This window comes from Apus apus, chromosome 1 (genome assembly GCF_020740795.1).
Source record: "Apus apus isolate bApuApu2 chromosome 1, bApuApu2.pri.cur, whole genome shotgun sequence".
NCBI lineage: Eukaryota > Metazoa > Chordata > Aves > Apodiformes > Apodidae > Apus > Apus apus.
Window position 1 is genome coordinate 3,140,544 of NC_067282.1, and position 27,261 is coordinate 3,167,804.

The 27,261-nt window shown below is 41.7% G+C and overlaps 1 protein-coding gene across 1 annotated transcript in view; it reads left to right on the forward strand.

Moving 5' to 3' along the window:
- Positions 1–27,261, forward strand: part of ACER3 (alkaline ceramidase 3) — a 71,864-nt gene that overhangs the window by 32,298 nt on the left and 12,305 nt on the right. Inside the window, exons 3-8 of the mRNA XM_051608780.1 lie at positions 4,142–4,194; positions 9,128–9,180; positions 11,659–11,740; positions 12,877–12,912; positions 22,819–22,877; positions 27,146–27,247. Of these exons, the coding sequence (XP_051464740.1) occupies positions 4,142–4,194; positions 9,128–9,180; positions 11,659–11,740; positions 12,877–12,912; positions 22,819–22,877; positions 27,146–27,247 (385 nt within the window). The remainder of the gene's footprint in view (positions 1–4,141; positions 4,195–9,127; positions 9,181–11,658; positions 11,741–12,876; positions 12,913–22,818; positions 22,878–27,145; positions 27,248–27,261) is intronic.

The following is a 27,261-nucleotide window of genomic DNA, read 5'->3' on the forward strand; positions in this document are numbered from 1 at the left end:
ACAGCCTCCCTGGGCAACCCATTCCAGTTCCTCACCACCCTGAGAGTGAAGAATTTCTTCCTAATATCTAACCTAAATCTCCCCTCTCTCAGTCTAAAACCATGACCCTTTGTCCCATCACTATCTTCTCTGCTGAAAAGCCCCTCCCCAGCTTTCCTGGAGCCCCTTCAGGCACTGGAAGGTGCTCTCAGGTCTCCCTGGAGCTTTCTCTTCTCCAAGCTGAACAGCCCCAACTCTCTCAGCCTGTCTTCATAGCAGAGCTGCTCCAGGCCTTTGATCATCTTGGTGGCCCTTCTCTGGACCCTTTCCAACAGGTCTATATCTTTCTTGTGCTCAGGGCCCCAGAGCCGGACACAGTATTCCAGGTGGGGTCTCAGCAGAGCAGAGCAGAGGGGCAGAATCCCCTCCCTGGCCCTGCTGGCCACACTTCTGTTGATGCAGCCCAGGATGCAGTTTGCTCTCTGGGCTCCAGCCCTCACTGGTGGCTCATGTCCAGCTTCTCATCAACTGCCATGACCAAGTCCTTCTCCTCAGGGCTGCTCTCCAGCCATTCTTCCCCCAGCCTGTATTTGTGCCTGGGGTTGTGCTGACCCAGGTGCAGGACCCTGCACTTGGCCTTGTTGAACTTCCTGAGGTTGGCACTGGCCCACCTCTCCAGCCTGTCAAGGTCCTTCTGGATGGATCCCTTCCCTCTTGGGTGTCAACCACACCACACAGCTTGGTATCAAACTTGCTGAGGATACACTCAATCCCGCTGCCTATGTCTCCAACAAAGATGTTAAACAGCACAGGTCCCAGCACTGACCCCTGAGGGACACCACTCGTCACCTGCCTCCATTTGGACATTGAGCCATTGACAAAACTCTCTGGGTGTGGCCATCCAGCCAATCTCTTATCCACCGAGTGGTCCATCTGTCAATTCCATGCCTTGTCAGTTTGGAGACCAGGATGTCATGTGGGACAGTGTCAAACCCCTTGCACAAATCCAGGTAGATGACATCAGTTGCTCTGCCACCATCCACCATCTCAGTAGCCTTGTTGTAGAAGGCCACCAGGTTGGTCAGGCATGATTTCCCCTTGGTGAAGCCACGTTGGCTGTCACCAGTCACCTCTTCATTTTCCACGTGCCTTAGCAGACTTTCCAGACTTAGCAGGAGGATCTGCTCCATGACCTTGCAGGCACAGAGGTGAGACTGACCGACCTGTAGTTCCCTGGGTCTTCCTTTTCCCCCTTTTTAAAAAGAGGGGCTATGTTCCCTTTTTTCTAATCAGTGGGAAACTCACCAGACTGCCATGACCTCTCAAAGCAACTCCAGCTGGAATCATTACACAGAAGCAAGAAGGTGTTTTATTTTATTTTAGGCATTAATTGTAGTCATGGGATTAATGACCTGAAACACTAATTATTGCAGTCTTGATTTTTGCAAAGACTGGAAAGGAAAAATAATCTAGAAATAACCTGCTTCTAATCATATAGGAGGAAGGTGAAGAGTTCAGTAGTTGAGTGTTGAGATTTATTAACCTCAGTAATATTAACAAAAAAACCTCAACCAACCACAAACAAAAAACCCACCCCAAAACAAAACAAAAAAAACCCCCATACAACGTATTTTGTTCATTTACAATCAGTTCAAATTTCTTATAGAATGATTTTGCCTGTATTTGAAAATTACACTTGTTATCAATTGGAAGAGTTTGTTTAATGAAGATTCTGAAATCCCTGGGACAGCCAGGATAGTGGATGGTGTTGTTTTAATGATGATCTTCTTGGGTTGTTTTTTTTTTTTTTCCCTTCAGAATGAACAGTGGTTGTAGTATATTCTGTATTCATAGACTAATGGCTATGAGACTTTATCATTAAAATCTCAATGAAGGTGAAGAACAGTTGTTGCTGATAGTTTGGAAAGATTCTTCAGAAGCAAGACAGTTTAATCAGAGCTTAGAGAAGTGCATATGGTTGTTTATGTTCTGGGAGACATCTGTGCTTAATTTTCCCAGAGAATTAATGACATTAGAGTATGTGGCAATACACTTAAAATGTAGGTGTATTAAAGTCCTATCTTACAGTTACGTGCTGAGGTATTTCATTTCATTGAGTATGTGTAATCATCTCAATTCTAGTCTAATAGCATCGAAAGAAACATCTCCAGGCACATCTGTCAACTGTCTTGGGAATCCTTTTTGTGTGTAGAAAACGTTACACCCTTGCAGCAAAGCACAGCAGCACTACCCAGTGATCAAGGCTTGAATGCAAATTACTGGGCTTTCTCTGAAACTAGAGGCTGAGGTAAAACATAATTTCTTGAAGGAAGACAAGAAATCGCATCGATGTACTTGTTCTGGCAAAATAAAAATGAGCTGGTGCTTGATGAAAGTGTTCAAGTGATAGCAATTCAAAGTAATGTATGATACATTAAATACTTTACCAGCTTTGCTCTAAATCTGACTTCCAAGAAACATTATCCTTGTCTAACTGAAAAAGCTGTGTATAGGCAAAGTACCTACCTCATATATTAGCTTTGGAAGTAAATTCAGAGTTTAAAAATCATAGAGTCCTAGAATGGTTTGAGTTGGAAAGGATCGTGAAGATCATTTCATTCCAAACCCCCTTCATGGACACCTCCCACTAGACCAGGTTGCTCCAAACCCCATCCAACCTGGTCTTGGCCACTTCCAGGGATGGGGCAGCCACAGCCTCCCTGGGCAGCCTGTGCCAGTGTCTCACCACCCTCACAGTAAAGAATTTCTTCCTGATGTCTAACCTAAATCTCCCCTTTTCCAACTTAAAACCATTACCTCTCATCCTATCACTACAAAGCCTTGTAAAAAGCCCCTCCCCAGCTTTCCTGTAGGTCCCCTTCAGGTACTGGAAGGCCACTATAAGGTCTCCTTGAAGCCTTGTCTTCTCCAGGCTGAACAGCCCCAATGCTCTCAGCCTGTCTTCATAGGAGTGATGCTCCAGCCCACTGATCATCTTTGAGGACTGCTCTGGACTTGCTCCAAGAGCTCTGTCCTTCATGTGCTGAGGGTTCTAGAACTGGACACAATGCTCCAGGTGGGGTCTGCAGAGCAGAGGGGCAGAATCACCTCCCTGGCCCTGCTGGCCACCCTTCATTTGATGCAGTGCAGGACAGAGTTGGCTTTCTAGGCTGCAAGTGCACGTTGCCAACTCCTGTTGAGCTTTTCATTGACCAAACCCCCCAGGTTCTTCTCCTCATGGCTGTTCTTAATCCGTTCTCTGCCCAATCTGTATTTGTGCCTGGGGTTGTGCTGACCCAGGTGCAGGACCTTGCACTTGGCCTTGTTGAACTTCATGAGGTTGGCACTGGCCCACTTCTCCAGCCTGTCAAGGTCCCTCTGGATGGTGTCCCTTCCCTCTTGGCTGTCAACCACACCACACAGCTTGGTGTTGTCAGCAAACTTGCTGAGGGTGGACTGATCCCACTGTCCATGTCTTTGACAAAGAAGCTAAAATAAAAAGTAAATTAAAGTAGGAAAAAGTAAAACAAAGTATTTCAAATAAAAATCATTACATAGAAAGATGAGCTTCCAAGAAGGCTCATAAATGCTGATCTTCTTTCACAAACAGTTCCATACTCTGTGGGTTTTGTTTGCTTACCCTGAGTTTCTATTTCTAAGCTCTAGCAGCAATTCATTGCTGCTCCTTGAGCTGACAAAAACCTCCTTGTAAAATTTGCTTTTAGAACTGGACAATAAGCAGAAATGTCACAGGCTTTCAGGAGTTCTAGTAGCTGAAGGAATCTTTGTGTTATAGAAGAATGAAGACAGATAAATCTTAATGTACTTAAAATGGAAAAGTAAGATAAAATAGAATGATCATGTTCTAGTCAGTCTTAGTTCCCTCCACTCTTACCCTAACAGATTACACCAGTTCATAGGAGACAGTATTGAGAGGAGGAAAAGAGGACACCTACCCCCCAAAAAGCATAAATTCAAGCACATCACTGGTGACTAAAAGGGAAAGTAGAAGGCTGTGGCAAATTGTGGTTTTGTCCTTGAAATGGATGCTGATATTCTGTTTTGTTTTTTTTTCCTTGTAAAATTCATTCATATAAGTTAATGTACCTCAAAGTTTTACACGTAAACTTTTGTGCTAACCATAGTTTTGATTTGGTTTCAGCTGTGGGATTGGGATCCTGGTGCTTCCACATGACCCTGAAGTATGAAATGCAGGTGAGTAATGATGAGTAACTATGAATCATTTGATGTGTGTATCTCACTTGATTGTCATCTTGCCATTTCTTGACTAGATGGAACTCATATAACAAGAATTTATCTACCTGAATTATTATTGTACATGACTCCTGCTCTCAGCAAAGGAATAGTGCAGGTCTTGTTTCATGAGATAATTTCCATGGATAGATACACAGGAATATATAGTTGCATCTAAAATAAAAGCTGTAATCAATTGCTTATATTGGTTGAAGACACCTTATTCTTTGGGAAATCTTTTTACTCAAGTTGTTATTTTAAAATTCCTGCAGCTTTGGCTTAGTACCAAGTAGTACAGACTAGAGTTATTGTTATTTATTGTGTCCTTTTTTCATCTTAATGTTTTCTTTTATGTTTTCTATTTATCTAGATGTAGCATTAATACTGAGGTCAGTATTTTCTGAGTAGCAAGAGTTAAGTGTCTCTCACTCTTGTTTTCAAATAGAAAATAAATCACTGGGCTATAAGGATTTGGTCCTGGGATTTCTCATTTCTAAAGGGACATGAGGAGTCTTTTCCTGTCACAGATCTGAAAAGATTAAGGAAATTAATCTTTCAATCAGAGTCAGGGTGAAGTGGGGTTCAGTTCACAAATAAGAAACTTACATTTTAAAGTGTGTTCTGGAAGTCTGTGCTCCCACTTGGAGATAACAGTGAAGTCAGTGGAGTTTAGAGAGCCAGTCAGCTGGGCTGAATGGTTCTCCATGCTCCATTGGAGGTGGCAACGTGCGCTTGCAGCCCAGAAACCAACCCTGTCCTGGGCTGCATGAAAAGAAGCGTGGCCAGCAGGGCCAGTGAGGGGATTTTCTTCCTTTATTCAGCTCTCGTGAGACTCCACCTGGAGCACTGTGTCCCGTTCCACAGCCTCCAACACAAGAAGGACATGGAGCAGTTGGAGCAAGTCCAGAGAAGGGCCACGACGATGATCAGAGGGCTGGAGCAGCTCTGCTCTGGAGACAGGCTGGGAGAGTTGGAGGTGTTCAGCCTGGAGAAGAGAAAGCTCCAGGGAGACCTCATAGCAGCCTTCCAGTGCCTGAAGGGGCTACAGGAAAGCTGGGGAGGGACTTTTTTACAAGGGCTTGTAATGAGAGTACAAGGGGTAACATTTTTAAACTTGAAGAGGGGAGATTTAGGTTAGACATTAGGATGAAAGTCTTTGCAGTGAGGGTGGTGAGACCCTGGCCCAGGTTGCCCAGGGAAATTGTGGAAGCCCCATCCCTGGGAGTGTTCAAGGCCAGGTTGGATGGGGCTTGGAGCAACCTGGTCTAGTGGGAGGTGTCCTTGCCCATGCAGAGAGATTGGATCTAGATGATCTTTAAGGTCCCTTCCAACAAAACCATTCTATGATTCTATGATAATATTAGTTTATCTGAATATAGGTGTTCAGTGTCAGTTTAGACCTTGTGAGTGTTTTGTCTGGCCTCCAGCTGCCATTCCACAAAGTGCATGTCTCTTAGAGCACCCTATTACATCTGTTGATCTTGAGTGGGTGTATTGGAGATGACAGAGTATCTCAGATGGCATTAGGCACCCAGGCTGTGGCTGGATTTCTACTGATCATAACAGGACCTGACACACTGCATGTGTGCACATCACAAGTTAGATGTCTTAAATTTGAACAGAATTTATGATCTGTAGTGATTTTTCCCTCCGTTTTGCTTTGTTTCATATCTCTGGCATCTGCTGGAATCTATCAGCCTCCCTGGAGCATACTGTTGCCACCATGTGAGGCTATATGGTGCTTTTCTTGACATAAAAAGGTGTTTTTCATATCCATTTCCCCACTCTCTCCCAGATCAGTGTGTGATTTGCCTATATTCTCTTCAGTGGTGAGAATCTCCACCTTTTCTTCTGTCTTCCCTCAGCTGCTTATTCCTAACCCTGCCAGTGTTTCAAATCCTCTTTCTTACAGTGATGTAAAAACATTCTCATGTGGGGTTTTGGGCTCAGTTGTGGGTTTTTTTGGTGTTTTAATCCAAGTTGCTTTGATGCTACTAACCATCTAGTTCTGGTGTTGCACCAGAAGAACTGAGGGACCTACAAACCATGGCAAGTAAAGGGTGGACGGAAGCAGAGAAGAGAGCAGGGATGTTTTGCCTCATCTTTACAACTGGTGTAAAAGTCTTCTTGTGAGGCAGAGAAAGGACACTTAATATTCTGGCAGCCAAGTGAAATCTGCAAGTGACCCATAATTGCTCTGATTGCCAGCTCACAAATCAACAGAGAGGAAACATTTCAACCCCTAAATAATCTTTTTCTGTTCACTTTCTCTCTTGTGATTAAGTCAGCATTGATAACTGTTCAAAGAGATTTTTTTTTTTTAACATATGTTTCACAATCTTAATACTGTAAATGGCCAATTCAGATTTGTTAATGAAGAGAAACGTGCAAGCTGCTCTTGAAAGCAATTAATTAGAATACTTCTGAAGTGATTTCTTTTCCTCTTATTTTTGTGGGAATCTGCTTGACTGTGCATTCCAAAATCCAGTGAAATCAGCTCACTGTGTGTCTTTCTATGCATGTTTCTTCATTGCTCAGACATGTTCAGACATGCTGTTGACAGTATTCCTGGAAGCATTCATTCCTTTGGATACAGAAGCCATTGTCTTCTGCAAGCAAATTCTAACTAGGATATTTTTGAGAGGCTCCTTGCTGTTAGTGTTCTGTGCCTGAGATGCTGCCAGGCTGTGAACTTTAAACTCTAATTAGCTGTCCAAATTAAAACTAACTAAATAACAAATGCTGTATTTTATTTGTTCTTTTTTTTCCTCCTCTTTTTCTTTTATGAGGCCTTAAATAACTCACACTCTTCGAGCTGCATGAATTAACCCTGCAGCTAATTCCTGTCAGACTTGGTAAAGCATATCCCTGAACTCATAAATAATAACTCTTAGTATCAAGCTGAATTCAGCCATTGCTTCTATTTTTTCCTCTCTTAAGGTTTCCCAGCAAAGATAAACTAATGTGATGGCAAAGTGCCACCTACCATGCTTGCTACCATCTGTGTTCCCCATACTTTCTGTGTGCAACCCATTATGGTCCCTGACTCTATATTCAGGGTTTTAAACCTTTTTTTGAAGGTTAGTTGTGTGCTGGATCAGCTGTTGGAGCTGGCTCACCATGGGTCAGACAAGCAGAGAAACAAGGGAGAGTGTGGGTGAAGCAGGAAGACCTGTCCTTTCAGTGGCAACAAGATCTGTTTAGCAGAATTGTGAAACATTTCCTGAAGTTTCTGTGACCAAAACCATAAAGAGCTAATAGTTCAGACCTAGGATAATACATCTCTCTCCTGTAAAGAACTAGATCACTTTTTTTTTTTTTAATATCCACAACAGGAAATCTCAAAATGAAAAGAAAATTTTTGCCTGTGCAGTTAGAAAAATTCTCCCAAACTAAGCAAAATCAGGCAGGATTTCCCCATGAGGACAGTCCAACATTGGAACAGTCTCCCAAGGGAAGTGGTGGATTCCCCCACATTGGGCAGTTTGAAGTCTCAGCTTGACAGGGTGCTGAGCCACCTCAGATCAACTGGAGTAGTGCCTGGAAAGGTTGGACCAGATGGTCCTTGAGGTCCCTTCCAACCTGGCATTCTGGGATTCAATGATTAAATTTATATAAGTGTTTGAGCGAGCTGCTACTGCTCTTCACTGTCTCATTATCCAGAAAAACATGGATGTGAAGTTATTAAGTACCCTGGACCACAAACAGAAAGGTAATTTCTGTACATACAGGAATGGCCATCAACAGCTTTCAGACTGATTATGTAAAAAGATCAAAATCTTGTTTACATCCAGTTCTTATTTTTCTTGAGAAAGACTCAAACCTGGTCTAACAATTCTAAAAAAGCCCAACTATTAACTTTTGCTTAACATACTAGAAATTAGAGGCATCCATCCTCATGGGTCCATTTGTGTGCTCTTGCCTTTTCATGATTTTCAGGCCTTCAGAAGAGGAGGTAAGTTTAACATCAATGAGCAGAAATTTGTTAATGTTCTTTGATGAGAAAAGTTTTAGAAGAAAATGATGCTATGATTTTTTTCCCCCTCTAATGTTACATAAAGGGCAATTTTCAGCTTACCTTTTCTAGAGAAATAACTTCTGTGCTTACTATTTTATTTCCATCTCCCTTAACGTGGCAAGTTCCTCAAGAAATAACTGTTTTAGCTGTAACATGGCAGTCTTCTCCCAAAATACAATTATTATTGCAAATAAAAAAAATTATATAATTATGTGTATATAAATATGTTTATATAAATATATATTATATAAATATATATGAATATATCATTTGAGGCAATAAAACATTATATTGTAGTCATCATTGGGGGTGGGGGAACAATAAAAACCCCACAACAAGCTATCCCACAAAAAACCCTTTCTCTGAATTCAAATAATGTAAGAAATTTCCCAAATTAAGAAGCAAACATGCAAGCAAATCTCAAGGTACTTCCTAATGGGCTAAAGTTCCATTTTATGCTATGGAAAAAAATTATTTCAGTTCCTTTGTGGAGTTTGTACAGAAGTAAGAAAATGCTACTGCTTATATCGAGCAGGTTGTCAATAAGGTGGTCTTATTCAATCTAACTTCACAAAACTAATGCTTGTAGGTGTTTCAGGAGGGATGAACAGTGAAAATGGTGTGAGTTTTGAAGCCATGGGCTTTTTCTGGAACCTAATACTCAAAAGATTCAGAGTAATAAGCTTATTAATGCAGCAAGCTTTGAGTTGTTGAATGAGATTTGACCCTGCTGCATATTGAAGTACAGTCAAGAAGGTGAATATCCAAATGATTCCAGAACTCCTGTTGTCTTAAGACTAATCTCTGCTTAATTAAGTTGCACCAGTGTGGGCATTAAAAGGAGTTTTCATGTTTTGATGTCTCTGCTTTTTGTAGCTGTTGGATGAACTGCCAATGATATACAGTTGTTGTGTGTTTGTCTACTGCCTGTAAGTATTTGTTCAATGTTTTTTTTTACTGACTATTTATGAAATATTAACTACTGAAATGGAGAATCTGCCCAATCTAGTGTGTAGTGAGGCTGGCACTGAAGCTTCTGATCTCAGGTGAGATCAGTTTTCTAGCAGAACAACTCTATGACTTGGCCATTGGAGCACCAGGCTGACTTTGGTCCTAGTTTTTGCTAATTTAGAGAAATTTTACCTGTGTTTACTTAGCACGAAAAAAAACCCTCAAACCCCTCTTGTTAAAGACTTTGTGTCATAAACAACCAGAGCTCAGTGTTACTTGGTATATAACCAGCAGACAGAATGAAATCAACTTCAGTAACACCTACAAAATTGTCAACACTGTGATTTATTTGAGCTGTATTTCTATGATGAGCTGTATTTCTATGACTCCAAATGCAAATTTCAGATTTCTGGCTAAACCTGCTTTCCAATCCTCTGGAAAATTAAAGAAAAAAAATATTTTATGAAGAGTTGAGTGCATATTTTGTTGAGTGTCCTGGAACATGCATGACAGCTTAATGCCACGCCAGGATGTTTTTTCTCATTTCATTTCAGGAGCAACATAGCATTTGGCAAATGTAAAGATCCTGTAATTTGGCTTTTTCTTGGCTGTTGCTGGATTTAACATCATCTGTCACTTGAAAAATCCACATGATAAATTGACTTGTTGCATTAAAAAATAGTCTTTTTGCTTTTAAGCATATCAAATATTCAGCCTTTCAAAATGGGAAGATCCTTAGTGCAGATTATTGGTGGCTTGCAAAGGAGATGAGATGCTGTAGGACTGAACCCACATCTGTGGAAATTATCATCGGTTTGGGATTCATTCATTAGTATGATTTGTGCAAACTCAGGACCAGAATCATAATGCCTCTGTTAGTAGAAGTATTTTTATTGTAGCTCCCTATCTCCTTGAAATTGCCTTTGCATTTATTTCATCTGATTTGAATGTGATTGGGGGAAAGAATGAGAAAGTAGCTATAAAAATCTGTTTGAAAAGATAATGATGCTTATTTTGTGCAATGGTGACTCTATTATCTTCAAAAGCACTCAAGTCTGTTCCTGCATTTCGAGGTCTAATAAGATTCTGTGTATGTATGCTTGGTAATAATTAAAATGTTCTGGAGAATGAGCTAATGTTTCATTTAGGAGACCTTTAAAAATGGGTTTGGTTTTCTTGAAGGTAGGTGGTGGGGTGGATCTGCACAGGACTCTCTGGGAAGACCTTAGAGCACCTTCCAGTGCCTGAAGGGGATCCAGGAAAGCTGGGGAGGGGCTTTTCACCAGAGAGGGCAGTGATAGGACAAAGGGTGATGGTTTTAAACTGAGAGAGGGGAGATTGAAGTCAGTCATCAGGAAGAAATTATTCCCCATGAGGGCAGGAAGGCACTGGAACAGGTTGCCCAGGGAGGTTGTGGCTGCCCCCTCCCTGGAGGTGTTGAAGGGCAGGTTGGATGGGGCTTGTGCAGCCTGGGCTGGTGGGAGGTGTCCCTGCTCATGGCAGGGGGGTTGGAACCTGATGGTCTTTAAGGTCCATTCCAACCTTCACCATTCCACGATTCTGTGATTCCTTCAGTCCTACTGACTCTCAAGCTGTGTAGTTACTTTGCCAAACCATTTTGCAATGTAACACATTTCCCCAGATATTCCTACATGTGTTTTCTTTGGTTCCTTTTATTCATCCATAATGGTATCACTTTCCAAAGTTTATAAACAATCCAGGGAATTGTAACTGGGAGTTACATAAACAGCTTCTTCCAGCCTTAATGATTTTGTGCTTCTCAAAGTTCATTTTTGTTGGGTTTTTTTGGAGCTTCTTTCTGATGGAGATACAGTTTAGGATTTGTGTGTGTAATTCCTTCACAGCTGTGACCAAAGTCTAGCGTAGAGATTGTGAAACTAATTTGAATTAGCTGCTTTACATACTAGAAGCTATTAAATGGTTTTAGTTTTCACTTCCACCAGTACCCAGTCTAGCAAATTCACTGCCCTGTGACTGTAGCAAAGCCATAAATAATCTCCATCTTAACAGATCTTTGGAATTCATGGTTTTGTAAGGCAGTCCCCTGCCTTTAGCTCACAGATGTAATGGGTTTTGGCAGCTATATTGCATTTTAAATTCATTTCTAATTTGCAATCCATTATTACCCCTTAAACACCTTCTGAAAATGCTTCTGCTTCCTAAACTCTTTCCACTGATTGGGTTATTTTTTGTATATGCATGGGCTTATTGAGGTTTTTTTGCTCTAGATTTTTAAAAAAAAACATTTATTGGTAAAAGTGTGTCTTTTAAAATTAAAATGACACATATTTAGTGGAGGAGCTACAACTTTTTGAGGGGCCTAAAGCTCATTTGGATCAATTTTCTCACAAATTTTGTGATCGTGTACCTTGAAAAATGCACCCTTTCTATGCTAAGTGATGAAGATTATCACTCTCCTTTATGTTCTGTTCCAGGTATGAGTGTTTCAAGTACAAGAATACAGTCAATTACCCACTGCTTTTCTTGTTGGTAACATACAGCTTCATAGTCAGCATAGTAAGTAACATCTTCTAATATGGTATTTTCACCTGTAGTTTGACAGTTTTTCTGCCAGTGAGGCCAGGTTGTAGAGGCAGTACTGAATCCCCCTTACTTCCAGTCAAGAAGGACAAATTATTCTTTTCTTGGGAAAAATATGTAGTGCCCAGAGAAACCTAAAAGCTTTCTCTCTAAAGCACTCTAGGGAATAAATGAAGAGGATAAGCAGTCATCCAGCTGCTAGAATAGGAATGTGAGAAAAACAGTCTCTGTTGACTTGTTATGAGACCTTGGAGAAGCTGCATTCCTCATCTTCCCTCACTGTAATTCATCTACAGAGATGAGAATGATCCTGCTCAACAGACTGCAAAAAGTGAACTGTGATACACAGGCTGGGATTTTGACTGGTATTTTAAAACAGAAGCCAGAATAAGAAAGGAACTTTGCTGGTAAAAAAAAATGAGAAGCATTTCAACTGTGTCGTGGCTAACTTGATTCCTTTTCTCAGTGCAGTGTGTTCCCTTAATGAATTAAATCAGTTTTGTACTGACAGATGGAATCATCTTCATTATTTTTATAGATAAACATTTTTTTTTAAAATAAGTATTATAGGTCATCTTCTGCCTTCTGTGTGTTCTCCTTTGTGCCTTCTGCATTTTTTGACACTTGTGGCATGACATGCCTAAGATCTAGAGCCCTTCTCTCTTCATAAAACAGAAATGAAATGAAATGTGTTAACAATAGGAAGAACTACTAGCTTGTGGTAAAAAGAATTGAAGTGTTAAAGCATTGTCAAAAACATTAATAACAGCAGATCAAAGTAGAGAACATTTTCTTCTTGCAGTGCATCTCAAGAATGTGTTTGGTAATTTCTGTATCTTAATTGCTTTTTGCAAGTGTTACAACTCTTATTAAATGAAGATGGTTCAGATGGTAATGTCTCTATTTGTGCTTCTGAATTTAAAACAATCCCATAGTTAAAACCTCAGGTTTTGCCAGAGGAAACTTCAAATGTTCAGTCAACTTTAGTGGTGCATGGGTAGGCACTCGTGTCTTGATTCCAACAGAAAAAAGTGTTGGCAATATTTAGATGAATAATGTTCTGATTGTTCTGTGTTGCAAATTATTTCTCTTTTTTTTTTTCATCTTTCCAGGTTTACTTAAATTTGAAAGAACCTGTGTTCCATCAGGTAAGTCTTGCTCTGTTGGAGAAGCTGATCTTGTTTTTTAAACAATGCTGTTTTAGTGGAATGTTTTACAGGGGTTTATGACTGGGAGGAAGATGGAAGGCAAGCACAACTTGCCTTTTGCTTTTTCTATAATCAGTGTTGCTGCCTGTCATGTTGCCATCCTCTTACTTGGGGACCTAGAGTGATTGAATGGGTGTTGTGTTTTAGCATTTGAGCTAATACTTTACGTGTGTTTTGTCAGTGACAAGTGTAACCATGGAATCACAGAATCACAGAATGGAAGGAGTTGGAAGGGACCTCTGGAGATCATCATGTTTAACCCCCCTGCTGCAGCAGGAACACCCAGGGCAGGTCACTCAGAAAGGCATCCAGATAGGTCTTGAAAGTCTCCAGAGAAGGAAACTCCACAACCTCTCTGGGCAGCCTGTCCCAGGGCTCTGTCACCCTCACAGGAAAGAAGTTTCTCCTCATGTTGAGGTGGAACTTCTTGTATTCCAGTTTGTGTCCGTTGCCCCTCGTCCTATCACAGGGCATGACTGAAAAGAGAGTGGCCTCTTCTTCTTGACACCCACCCTGCAGATATTTATAGACATGAATAAGGTCCCCTCTCAGTCTTCTCTTCTCCAGACAAAACAGCCCCAGGTCTCTCAGCCTTTCTATTCCTAAGACAGGTGTTCCAGTCCCTTAATCATCCTTGTAGCCTCCACTGGACTCTATACAGTAGTTCCCTGTCCCTCTTGAACTGGGGAGCCCAGAACTGGACACAGTACTCCAGGTGTGGTCTCACTAGGGCAGCATAGAGAGGGAGAAGAACCTCCCTTGACCTGCTGGCCACACTCTTCTTAATTCACTCTAGGAGGTGACCCTGGCTGGGGGCTAAGGTGTGTGTGAGAGGGAAGGCTTAATCCTTGTCCACTTCATTCCATTAGCAGCTGCTGTGAAACTAGGACCTGACATTCTAACATGGCTTGGATACCTTAGCACCAGGTTCTCCTCTCCTTCTTAACATAGTATTTTCCTGGGGTTTTTTATCTACTCAATTTTACTTTTATGTAAATGCAAGCTGAATTTAAACACACAGTGTCTTATGATTATGAAAAAGACAGGTTGTTACCCTCTAGAGGCTTAATGGCAGCTTTGGCACAGGTTCCTTCTGTAGCAGCCCAAGAGTATTAATATGCATCCACTGCTTGTGGGGATAGGACTTGTACCACTTGCCTCTTTACAGGAGGTTAGAAATCATGCTCGTTTATGTTTGCCATGAGTAGTTTTCTCACTGTTGTGAATTTTTGATTAGGGATAACAGCTGAGAAATTACCAACTAAAATGCACTGAGCTCTTTGCAGGCCAGGGCTTTAAAGGCTCAATTTCTGAAATTGGTAGCACTGTTGTGTGTCAAAACATGCCTGCAACTGCATCAGCAGTTGTACAAATGATCTGTGGTTCCTGTTGGTTGTTTACTAAATGCTGATGAATAAAAGAAATTCCCAGCTGCTCCAAGTAACCTCTCCTAGAAACTTAAATTCTTCCTCTACCTATAGATAAAAAGATAAACCTGCAGGGTTTGTTGTTTTTTTATGAGAATGTTAATTAAAAAATTTCTTTTGCCCCCCTTGCTTGTATTTCCAGCAGAAAGATGGTGACTGGGGTGAAAGCTGCAACTGCTGGTGCTTTTACTGGGCTGGTTATAATGGGTTTTGAATGAAGGGACTTGCAGTAGTTTTGTTAGAGGCAGAATTAACTACTGATATTGAACTTCTGTTTCATTAATCAATTATCTACTCAACTTACATTTATTGCAATAAATACATCACAGCTTCACTTCAGTCCAATTTGATGCATTGGCATAGATATTGTCCCCTGTCACAGATACTAGGACAACAGATCTTAGGACTTGTCAGGGAAGATGGAAATAGGGAAACTTCAAACTGTTGCCCCAGACATTAATTTTTTTGCATCTGATTTCTCTTAGGTTTAGAATATTAATTCCCTGATATAATTTATACATGATGAATCAATGTAGAAAAGATTTAGAATGTAGAAATAAGGTCCTCTTTCAGTCGTCTTTTCTCCAGACTAAACAGCCCCAGGTCTCTCAGCCTTTCCTCATATGACAGATGTTCCAGTCCCTTCATCATCCTTGTAGCCTCCATTGAACTCTTTCCAGCAAATCCCTGTCCCTCTTGAACTGGGGAACCCAGAACTGGACACAATACTCCAGATGTGGTGTCACTGGAGCAGAGGAGCAGGAGAACCTCCCTTGACCTGCTGGCCACACTGTTCTTAATACATCCCAAGATACTATTGGATCCTTTGGCCACAAGGGCACATTGCTGTCCCTTGGATCACTTCTTGTCCACCAGGACCCCAAGGTCCTTCTCCACAGAGCTGCCTTCTAGTCAGCTCCTATCCTGTACTGGTGCATGTTGTTGTTCCTTCCCAGGTGCAGGACTCTGCACTTCCTCTTGTTGAACCTCAGTTGTCTGTGATTATAATTTTTCAGCCTTGCAAAAAGAGGAATAACTACATGGACAGCTTTATATTGCTCATTGTTTCAGTGTGCTTTTTCCCCTGATAGGAGAGCAGTAAGAATGGAAAAGTATCCTATTATATTTAGTAACCACAATCCAACACTTATTTCCCAGTGAATTACTTTCTATTTTCCTTCCCAACTTAGGCTCATAAATTGCTTGCTGCCAGCAGGGCATGAAGAGGATTTCAGTTTGTTATTCATGGCACAGTGGCAACAGAGACCAGCTTCTTTTTCTCCCTCCACATATTACAGGTGTTGAAGAGTTTTAGTGCTTTAATCACAGGAGGGATGAGATCCACATTTTGGTCAGTTAGAGGCTACACATCATTAGAAGAAAAAAACTTCCCTGCCTCACAACTAATCTGGTGGGTTTTGCCACCTCATCCATTAACTGAAAGATAGCAGTGGCCTTTACAAGCATGTGTTGTCTTGTTTATGTCAAAATCCCTCAAACTAGAGCACTGCTATTACTTAATTTCCATGGTGCTAGACAAGCCTGCATCCCTGTTTCCTCATTATTTTTAAGCCACCATCAATGTCAAAGAAAATATGATCTGTTAAGTGTTCAAGGCCAGGTTGGATGGGGCTTGGAGCAACCTGGGCTGGTGGGAGGTGTCCCTGCCCATGGAGGGGGGTTGGAACTAGATGATCTTTAAGGTCCCTTCAAAGACAAACCATTTTATGATTGTGAAACAGCTTTGCCTCTCTCCCCTCTATCCCATCTGGCACACAAATTTACTCTCTGCTGTGATTTTGGTTGGGGAGCTCAACAGGTTAAAACTCTTCCAGAATTAGTTTTAAATCAGTTCAGCTGCTCATCCCTGTTTACCACAGGTATATTTGTGCTTATAGAGGAAAGGACTAAGGGAGGATTTCCTGCTGGTGTGATCCATAGACACATAAATAAGACAACCCTGGAAGGAGAAGAAATTACCATGGCAGTTAATTTTTTACACTCAAGTCTTACAACAACATGTAATGAGGGGACAGGTGGCAATGGATTCCAGCTGTCAGAGGTGAGATTTAGATTAGACATTAGGAGAAAATTCTCCACTATGAGAGTGATGAGACACTGGAACAGGTTGCCCAGGGAAGCTGTGGAAACCCCATCCCTGGAAGTGTTGAAGGCCAGATTGGATGGGGCTCTGAGCAGCTTGATCTAGTGGGAGGTGTCCCTGCCCATGGAGGGGGGTTGGAACTAGATGATCTTTAAGGTCCCTCCCAACCCAAACTATTCTGTGTTTCTATGATAAGCCTTCTTGCTAATAAGATATGGCCTAGAAAGCTGTCACCTACAAGCACTGTTTTTCATCCTGCTTTGTTTCCTGGCTTCATACCATATGCTGGCTCTACACTTGAAGCAATCAAAAACCTCAATCAGGGAGTGGGCCAAGTTAAGTTAATAATGAAATAGATCTAAAAACCTGTTTTATTTGCATAGTCATCTGCTGCAAGAGTTTGAATCAAATTTTGAGCAAACAAATAATTAAAAGGTCAATAGAAAATTAGATTAAATAGCTGTTTCTGCTACATTAGGAAATGTGATCTTAAAAATGTCTATTGCATTGACATTCCAGAAAGGTTGTTATGGTTGTCCCATGAGAAATAAGCAAGGTGAAGAAGTAGATCAGTGTGAAAATTGCAAATAGAGTGAGGGAGTGACTAGTGGAAAATGACTAAAGGAGGTGATGGAAAGCAGTCTCAGTCTGGATTTTTGTTCCTGGGATCAGTAGTGGGACTGTTTTTATTTAACAACCTGTAGCAGGAAAAACAGAGTTGTGTACTGGTGCTATTTGTGATGATACAAAGTTCAGAGGCATCATTGAGTACAGAGGAGTTGATGAAGAGAGAACTGGCAGAGCCTGAGGGTGACAAATGATTCATTCTAGAAGACCATGCACTGATGGGCAAATACCAGCTATTCTTGTTCTGAGCTGCACACAGATCACCAGAGGAGGCAGGGAGGAAAGAATGGAATGCCTGGATGTGTTTGCTGATCTCAGCATAATAAAATATCAGCAGTGAATTTTCTGCAGTAGTGATAAAAATAAAATACAAGTATTGGATTTACCAATTAAAGTGACTCTGGGTAAGAGGGAAAGAGTGAGCACAAGAGAAAAGGGGATTTCATTTGCCTCAGTGAAAAAATGAGTGACATTGTTCTCCACAGGTGTTTTAAGTATACAAATGCAAAGAAGGAAGTGAAATCATGATGAAATGTGTGTCTCAAAGTACATATGGGAGCCTGAAACTCCCTGACATGTCAGGGAACAAACTGTTCAGACCTATGGGACTCCCCATTTTGAGGAATCCCTGTGGATCCACTCCATGGCCTAGAGCTCTCGAGTGTCCCCCTGCTAAGGCAACACTTGGCTGCAGGCATGTGGCTTCATATATTGTACCTTCTAGTGGAATGTCTTCTTGCTTTCTACATGTTTAGGCTTCCAAGCAATCTGGTAAAAATGACCTTTTCAGGGTATGTTGTCACCACAGAGCTTTTTTCACTTGGGGATTGTCCTACTGAAGACCATGTATAAAAGTAATTTGAGTGACCTTTGGGGCCTTTAGTCACCCGATCTAGTGGGAGGTGTCCTTGCCCATGCAGGGGGGTTGGAACTAGATGATCTTTAAGGTCCCTTCCAACCCAAACCATTCTATGATTCTATGACATTTCTCCATTACATGGCTCTTTTAGGGGTGTACAGAGAAGTGCAGCTTTCCTTCTGGCTAGTACTTCTACCTACACAATAGCTGAGGGAATAGAGAAGGTTTTAGACTTTCCAAAAGATCAGCTCTACAGGCATTGAAGGAGAAGCTCCATTTACTGCTGCAGACAGTGTCTCAGAAACTCTGGAGAGCTGCTCCCTTTGCCACACAGCAGCAGTGGCTTTTGTGTTGCTTTGCCATCACATATGTGCATGTAAACAGGACCAAACCCAGTGGATCTGAATTAATCCATTCAGGAGCTGTCAAGGCAGCACCTAGCACTGAACAGCCACAACTATGCTGAGTTACTCAGTGTCTCATTGTCATGGTGAACATTGTCCTTCCTTTTTCTCTGCTCAAATTGCTTTTCCAGAATTCCAAGAACATGTAGAATTCCACTTTCTTTGCTGTAAATTGCAAATACAGTTTCCAGCTTCCAAGTACTGAGGCTAACTCTCTTTTGGTAGCTGGTTGGTGTAGTAGTAGATAAGCAGTGGTTACCAAGAACACAAAATCTCTCAGTTAGGTTCCCCATGTGTACACTAATATTTGAGGCAGATAAATTGACTTTATTAACCAAGGATGGGCAGAAGGCCAGGAGCAGAGGAAGCAGAGAAGTGGAAATATCAGGCTCTTGCTGCTTTCTGTAGGAGAAGTGTAGATGAAGAACCAGCTTTGTATGCTCCCCCAGTGCAGGGTACCAACCTTCCCTCTCTGACTTGCATACCAAGTCAATCTGTATGATTTGCTTAACTGCTTCCACATCAAAAATGCTGCCAAACACTGACCCCTGAAAGACTTACTTCCCATTTGTGAACTAAAAGGATGTTCTTCATATTTAGCCTTCTTATCAGGTAATCCACTGTGAATTAATAAGATTTTGGTTTTCTCCCCATTGCAGAGATGGGCTTCAGAGCTGAAATACACACAGCATTATTTGCATCTTAAACAGCAAAGAGGGTTCTGTCTAGTGATAACAAAAGATGATGAGATTCTGCTGTTTCAATTGTAGTGCAAGAGTGTTCTTTGGCTTATCATTTAAAGGCACTGTGAGACAAAATAGCACAAAACTTGCTTGGGTTTTAATCTGTCACTTAAGTGATGTGTTAAAGAAGAACAAGGGGAGCTGAAGTAATCAAGACATTGGAGTCAAATTGAATAAGGTGGATTGTTTTATTTTATGCTTTATCCTTCTTGTGGTAGACAGATGATAGCTTGCAGTCCAAAAACAGTTTGTTTGTGTCCTGGGCTGCATCAAAAGAAGTGTGGCCAGCAGGGCCAGGGAGGTGATTCTCCCCCTTTAGTCAGCTCTTGTGAGACCCCTCCTGCAGCACTGTGTCCAGTTCTGGAGGCCCCAACATGGGAAGGACATGGAGCTCATAGAGAAAGTCCAGAAAAGGGCCACAAAGATGATGAGAGGGCTGGAGCAGCTCAGCTCTGGAGATAGGCTGAGAGAGTTGGGGTGTTCAGCCTGGAGAAGGGGAGGCTCTGGGGAGACCTTAGAGCACCTTCCAGTGCCTGAAGGGGGCCTACAGGGAAACTGGGACATTTTACAAGGGCTTGTAGTGAGAGGACAAGAGATAATGGCTCAAAATTGGAAGAGAGGAGGTTTAGGTTAGACATTAGGAGGAAATTCTTTAGTGTGAGGGTTGTGATACCCTGGCCCAGGTTGCCCAGAGAAATTGTGGCTGCCCCATCCCTGGAAGTGTTCAAGGCCAGGTTGGATGGGGTTTGGAGTAACCTAATCTAGTGGGAGGTGCCCCATGCAGGGGGGTTGGAACTAGATGATCTTTCAAGGTCCCTTCCAACTCAAACCATTCTATGATTCTATGAATATCTAATACATTTTTGGCCTGATGAAAATAGTAAATCCGTGGGTGGTAAAGGTGCAAAAGTGAGCACTGTTCCCTGAAGTATCAGCTGAGTTGTGTCGCGTGGTTCAGGGGCCTCTAGGAAACACCAGCTGTAGCCAGATGTGCAGCTGCAGTCTCTGCATATCTCAGCAACACCTCCTTGGTGCTCACCTTCAGCATGAAGAGGAGGACTGGAGCATGCAGAGCAGAACAGTTTGTTGTTCCAGTCTTTCACAGGCTTTTAAACACAACTGTGTTTTACTGCTAACAACCTGTTTGTGTGGGGGAGCGGAAAAGGCAAGAAATTGAAGTGTCAACTTTGGGCATATTTTTCTTCAGTCACTGCAAGGTTCTTTTTTTTTTCCTTGCTCCCTCCATTAAGACTGTCCTCTTCTTCAAGCCATTAAGCAACTCGTTGGGAGATGCCAAGCCAGAGGCTCTACAAAAAAAGCTTTTCTTAGCTTTCTCTCTTTCCTGCCTTTACCAGCTATTGCAAGAAAAAGAATTTTTAGCCTGTGTTTTACCTGGGCTTTGGGCTGTTTGTAACCCATGTTCTAGTGTGAGATGCCCCTGCTTGTTGTAGGGGGGTTGAACTAGACCTCTAAAGGTCCCTTCCAACCCAGGACATTATGTGATTCCATGATTCTGTGTTTCTCCAGGCATAATCTGATACTATTTAACTCCTTGTACAAAAAACCCAAGAGCAAATTGGGTGAAAACATGAAGATGGTCACCCCCCTAATGAGTATGCTAGAAATTTTTCTTCATGATTAGGGGTTTTTTTGTAGCTCTGCTGCAAAGGAGAATTTTAGCAATGGAAATTGTGGGAAGGAGGAGATAAGCAAGGAAAAGGCATCAAACTGTGATTTGGGTTCCAGAGGAGCCTTTCTATGAATTTATTCCTCTGTGTCAACCCTCTCTTAGAATAGGTTACTGGATTTGACTAGGAAAATTAAACAGGCTGTTTTAAATGAACCTGATGAAGTAAAATTGCATTTAACTTTGTTATATGGTGGGAATCTTTTTAGGCAAAATGTCATTGATGCAGAATTGTACGAGCACACAGCACCTAGCACACCTTAGCAGTCCCCTTTCTACCTTTAGTTTAGGACTGATAAGCACTTGATACTCAAGCTGTGTCTGGCAGTTTTTGTTGGGGTTTTTTTCCTGCTTTATGTGCTGTCCCCCAGCAAAGGAACTGGAATTAGCTAACATTTTGTATCAAGTACAAGCCAAAACCAATTAGCCTTTCAAATAGTTTTGCTTTGTTCAGCTCTACAGAGCAGAACACACACAGTAGCAGCAGTTTAGTTACTGAAGTCATTTGATGTCTCTCTGAATGCAAATAAAGAGCTGCTGTTCTGAGTGACTTTGCATAGTCAATATTGCAGCCAACTTTTACCTGTTGTCAAACAAAAAGGCTCTCTTGTCTGTCTTGTTCTGTATCTATGCACTGGTAGTATGGTTTGTGCTACTCACCTCATCCCTAAAGCTAAAAGGAGTTTGAAAATTTGCCTTTATGGACTTTTGAAAGGTAGGTTTCACTTTGCATTATTAGAGCAGCAATCAATTTTATGTAAATGAGTAGACATGTGCATATCCTTCCAGGAAAGTGATAGCAGCAAGTCCTGGTTACAGCAGAGTAAAAGGTGTCCTTGCCTTGAAGACAATGTAGTCTAAAAGAAGGAAAGGTATGAGGAGGTCAGTAGGACATGGTGAGGTTTGTAAACACACTCCTCTGTGAGGTTTAGTGGCTTTTAAAAATAGGCAGCAGAGGTTTCTCATTTTTCTGTTTCATGTAAAACAAGGCAGCATTAGGTAGGAGTTAATGAAAAGCAAAATGAGAAAGGAAGGTCAGTGAAGAAGGAATTAAAAAACAGCAAGGGGCTTGTGGGCCACTGGAGAGAGGCAAAGAGCAAGGCACAACTGCTTGGAACAAGCTGCCTTTTGGCAGGGGGAAAAGAGTGTTCAGAATAAAAAGCATGGACAGTCATTTAATGTCACTGGTGTCAAAATCCTCCTTGCTCCAGTGGCTTCTGCATCACCCTCCAGGCATGACTGACCACATTTCTTCTTTCCTTCAGTCTGTACGTCTTGGAGATGGTATTAGGTTGATCCTAAACATGTGAATAAAAAAGGGAGAGTGATTAATGTTCATGAGGCAGAAAATAAATGATTACTTCGAATTTTTATATTAATCAGGCAATTTTGAATTAATCAAGTCTACAGTTATCCATCTTTTGCTTGTGGATCTTTTCAGAGCATGCAGCCTTCCCACTGGATAGTTAGGTTAAATCCCAGCAATCTGTAGTAGTTGGGTTTAAATGCTTCCTGGAAAGTTTCTTCCATACTGGTGCTCAGTGTGGGCATCGTGCATAGTCTATTTAGGTGTTTGCTTGCAGGAAGAAAACATTAATCAAACATCAGTGAAGGGAGTATGGCTTTCAAAAACAGTTTTAACTGATGCTTACACAATCCTGGGCTAAAATGTAGAGATAAAGAAGAGCTGATAGGAGTTAGTTACCGTTCTGATTTCAGGATGCTTAGTGACTGCCATCTAGTGTTTGGTTTTTCATTCCAGACCATGAAACAGCAGCTTGACACAACTGACTTTTCCTGTAATTGCATAAAGGACACCATTTATTATCCTACTTTTATGGAAGACTTTCTGGAGAGGAAGTTAGAGGGGCTACAATTTTCCTGAGACTTAAGACACAAAAATCAACAGAAGCTTCAAAAAGTTTTTATTCATCTAGTGTTTTATAAAGTCTCTTGAATCCAACTGCTAAATTTTATTTCTGTTTTAATTTCCAGATCATGTATGGAACCCTAGTTTCCATTATAGTTCTACGATCTGTTTATATAGTATTATGGTAAGTAACCATTTATTTCAGCATTATAAGATAAAAGAGTTTGGTTTGGTTTTTTTTGGTGGGTTTAACATGAGAAATTGGCAATGGCAAAAATTTTTTTCCCCAGGTGCATAAAGTTAGCTCGTGTGCTCTGCTTGGTTACAAAGGAATAGCTCATCTCCTTTCATTTTTTTGAAGCCACTGGGATACCATTAAACAAAACTGGGATCCTTCACTTAAAGTCAGTGTTCACTGCCTGATGTGCTGCTGGTGGCTTCAGCTGTTAGCCTGGAACATAAGGGAGATGGAGTTTCTGTCTTCATATTGCTGGGTAACACATGAAATCTATTGCCAGTGTCCAAATTCTGACAGTGAGACTTGGAGAGTGGTGAGAGTAGGACTGCAGAGCTGAACCATCAGGTTAGATTTTCATTTTCTGTTCCCTACTCAAGTAGCTGAAATTCAAATGTAAAAGATAATAATACAGAAAGTGAAATGATAGTTTTGAGCAGGTAATAGGTATGTGTTATGGAAATGGAAATTAAAGCTATTTAGAACAAACAAAAGGGTATTAGAAATGTTAGGAGACAATGAGAAGCATTAGAATCACCAGAGCACAGACTTGGTGAGTCCAAGTGAAGAAAAAGGAATTGAATTGGTATTGGACTGAACACACACCTGTAGGTCTCAGGGGCTGAGTTGGTTGCCCTTTCCTGTCTCTCCACTGTGAGTAGTTGGTGTTCTTGTGTGTTTGGGGATTGCCTCTGAAAATGACTGATTTCTCTCTACAGTCTTCGCTCTAAATGTGCTCTTTTGTTCAACTTTGGTGTGAGCTCCACACATAACTTTAAGGAACACGAGGCAGGATTTGATAAAAGGTCTGAATATCAAGTAGATTGGGTTAATCACCTTCCACATGCAATTAAAGTGAATTTGGTTTGACTTTCCCCAAGAAGTCCCCGCCGACCAAGTGTAAAATGTTCACAGACTTAAAACTGATAACGTGTTGCTTGTGGCTTTGGAAAGAGTCATCAATCCAAAGGCACTTTTCAAACCCCTGAACATGGAAATTTTAATCCTAACATAGAGCTCTTCAGTGATACTACCTTAATTCACTTCCAGGGAAACTTAAGTTGAATCAAGATCAAGTAATTTCAATTTTGTTCTTATACAAGGATTTCACACAGTTCTAGCCACTTAAATTAAATTTCTTCCTGTCTGTGTAGACAAACCCTGGGGCCTGTTAGCTTTCCAGTTCTGCAAATTCCACACACTTGTGTATTCTCATTGTTTCTGAAGCATTTCATTGTATTCTGTCACTATCAGTAACATCACTCATTGTTTTCCTCTAGCAGAGTCTGCCTCTGAAGTTCTACCCACTTTTTTCCTTCAGTTTTAGGGGTTTGGAGTGTATTCTCTTACTTAGCTAGATCACTTTATTGCAACATGGCCCTACAAAAACTTGCTTCCCCCCTTGGTTATATTATGCAAACTGCTTTGAAAATTGGGGTGGGGAGAGAAGTAAGATTAAACTACTTCTGAATTTTAACTAAACTACTGCTGATTTTAAATGTAGTTCTGCTAGAGCAGCTGTGCCAACCCAAAGGACCTTTCTTTTACCTAAAAGTCATCCTCAACTACACTTCAGGATTTACTACTTCTGTGTGGCTAAAACATATTCCTGGCTTTTCACTGACAGTGCTACTTGTCCAAGCTGGTTTCAATTTACATGTCAACTCTGTTTGCTGGTTATTTTGTTTCTTACTTCCTTAATATATATTAGCTTCCTGTCACTCATATTTCTTAATGCAGGGCTTGAAGTCACTCTGGAGCTTAGGTTAAAAATCTCAATGAACAGCATGTTATTCCTTCCTCTTATCCTCATTGTTTGTTGCTGTTCCTGCCTGTTTCCCCCACACACACACTTCTCATGTCTTTCTTGAGCCTGCTTCCTTCCCAAGATAACAACTTGGCAAATGTTGTTCTCTTTTCACAAAGCATGTTCCCTATTAATAAGTGTTGCCAGCCCTTCTCTCATTCCTTCCCAAAACAGCACCATTTATTCCCTGAACAATTCTAGCTATAATTACCTAATTGCCAGCATGAATAATAAGAGAGCATTTAGTGCTCTTTCATGTCCTGGGTTTGCTTGTGTCTCCAGAGCACTGAGTTGACGTCTCTGCCTTGTACTGCCTGGTGCTCCATGTTAGACTAAACCAGTAATAATGTTTCTAGTTTCTGTCAGCACTGCCCCTGTGAACATGTGCAGCTCTTACCTGTTAGCTTGCCCTGTGGCAGGAGCTCTGCCTGTTGTGTGCTGCACATGTTGGTGAGTGCTCACAGCTCTGAGGCAGGCACTGTGTGTAACAGTGGAGAAGGAGCAGCTCAGGAGTGTTTTAATTCAGAATCACAGAGTCATCAGAGTTGGATGGGACCTCTAGAGATCATCTAGTCCAACTCCCCTGCTGAAGCAGGATCACCCAGGGCACATCACCCAGGGCTGCATCCAGGGGCTGGAATATCTGCAGAGAAGGGGACTCCACACCCTCCCTGGGCAGCCTGTCCCAGGGCTCTGTCACCCTCACAGGCAAGAAGTTTTCCCTCATCTTTCAGGGGCACTTCCCATGTTCCAGCCTGTGCCCGTTGCCCCTCGTCCTGTCCCTGGGCACTGCTGAGCAGAGTCTGGCTCCATCCTCCTGCACCCACCCTGAGATACTGCCAGGCATTCAGAAGGTCTCCCCTCAGCCTTCTCTTCTCCAGGCTGAGCAGTCCCAGCTCTCTCAGCCTTTCCTCATCAGGGAGATGCTCCAACCCCCCAGGTCATCTTTGTTGCCCTCCCCTGGACTCTCTCCAGCAGTTCCCTGTCTCTCTTGAACTGGGAGCCCAGAATTGAACACAGTATTCCAGATATGGCCTCACTAGGGCAGAATAAAGGGGGAGGATGACCTTCCTCGACCTTCTGTTCCCACTCTTCCTAAAGCATCCCAAGATACTATTTGCCTTCCTGGTCACAGGGGCACAATGCTGGCTCATTGTTAACTTTTTGTCTCCCAGAACTCCAAGATCCTTCTCAGAACTGCTTTCCAGCAGGTCAGCCCCATACTGGTGCATGGGGTTCTTCATCCCCAGGTGTGGGACCTTGAGTTTGCTGTTGTTCAGTCTCACCAGGTTCTTCTCTGCACAGCTCTCCAGCCTGTCCAGGCCACGCTGAATGGCAGCACAGCCCTCTGGTGTGTCAGCCACCCCTCCCTGTTTGATATCATCAGCCAACTTGCTGAGGTCACACTCTGTCCACTCACTCATGAATATGTTGAACAAGACCAGACTGAGTTTTGGGCCCTGGGAGACACCACTGGTTACAGGCCTTCAACTCAACCCTGCTCCATTAATCACAAACCCTCTGAGCTCTCTCACTCAACCAGCTCTCAATCCACCTCACCTCATCCAAACCACACTTCCTGAGTTTCTTAACAAGGATATTATGGGAAACAGTGTCAAAAGCCTGTGCGTTTATCATGCTTAAAAATAACTTGAACAATATTTCATGGCAGCCTTTCATGGCCTGCTTTTGGACTTGTATTTTGAGTGGGAAAGATGTGGGAAGGATATTTAGGAAATGCTACCAGCTCCCATGTAGGAAGTTTACAATTCCACAGTTGAAAAGGAATGCAGAGATGGAGGGTGAGTTATTAATGATGCATATTATTGCATCTGATTCTTCAGAATGTTTCCCATATCCTAAAGAGGATTTTCTTTCCTCCCAAAATGAAATTGACATTTTTCCATCCCCAGTAGCACTCAGTGATAAAATACAACATGAAATGGCTGTTTTCTAAAACCAATCATTAGGTTAGTTTTGGGTCATGGGGATCTACGTTCACAAGAGACTACAGACATTATCTAAACAAGTCCCATAGTACAGGGACATCAAAGATTGGAAAAGAACCTTTTGGGAAAAGTCCTAATTTGTAACATGATTTTTTAACTGAGAGACTATACATGTGACTGTAGAATTTCTACCTTTTAGCCACCTTCAGTGTTCCTACTGGTCGGAGAGAACACTATTTAGTAAAACATTTAAAAGACCAGTGTCAAAATGGAGATTCAGGAGAGAGGGAGGTAATATACAATACTCAAATGGATGAGATTTGAAGTCAGTGTTTCTCCTTTTGGGAAAAAAAAAAATCATTTAATAAAGCAGTTTGTTTGTAATAGCATTGGTGTGTGTTATATAAAAGCTGCCTTTAAAGAATCTTGAACTAAACTTTGTATTATTTCTGTCTCCCCAGGGTATACCCACGGCTTAGAGGTCTAGGTTATACATCTTTAACTGTATTTTTAATGGGATTTTTTCTCTGGAATGTGGACAACATTTTCTGTGATAAATTGAGGTGAGTTCTTTCAC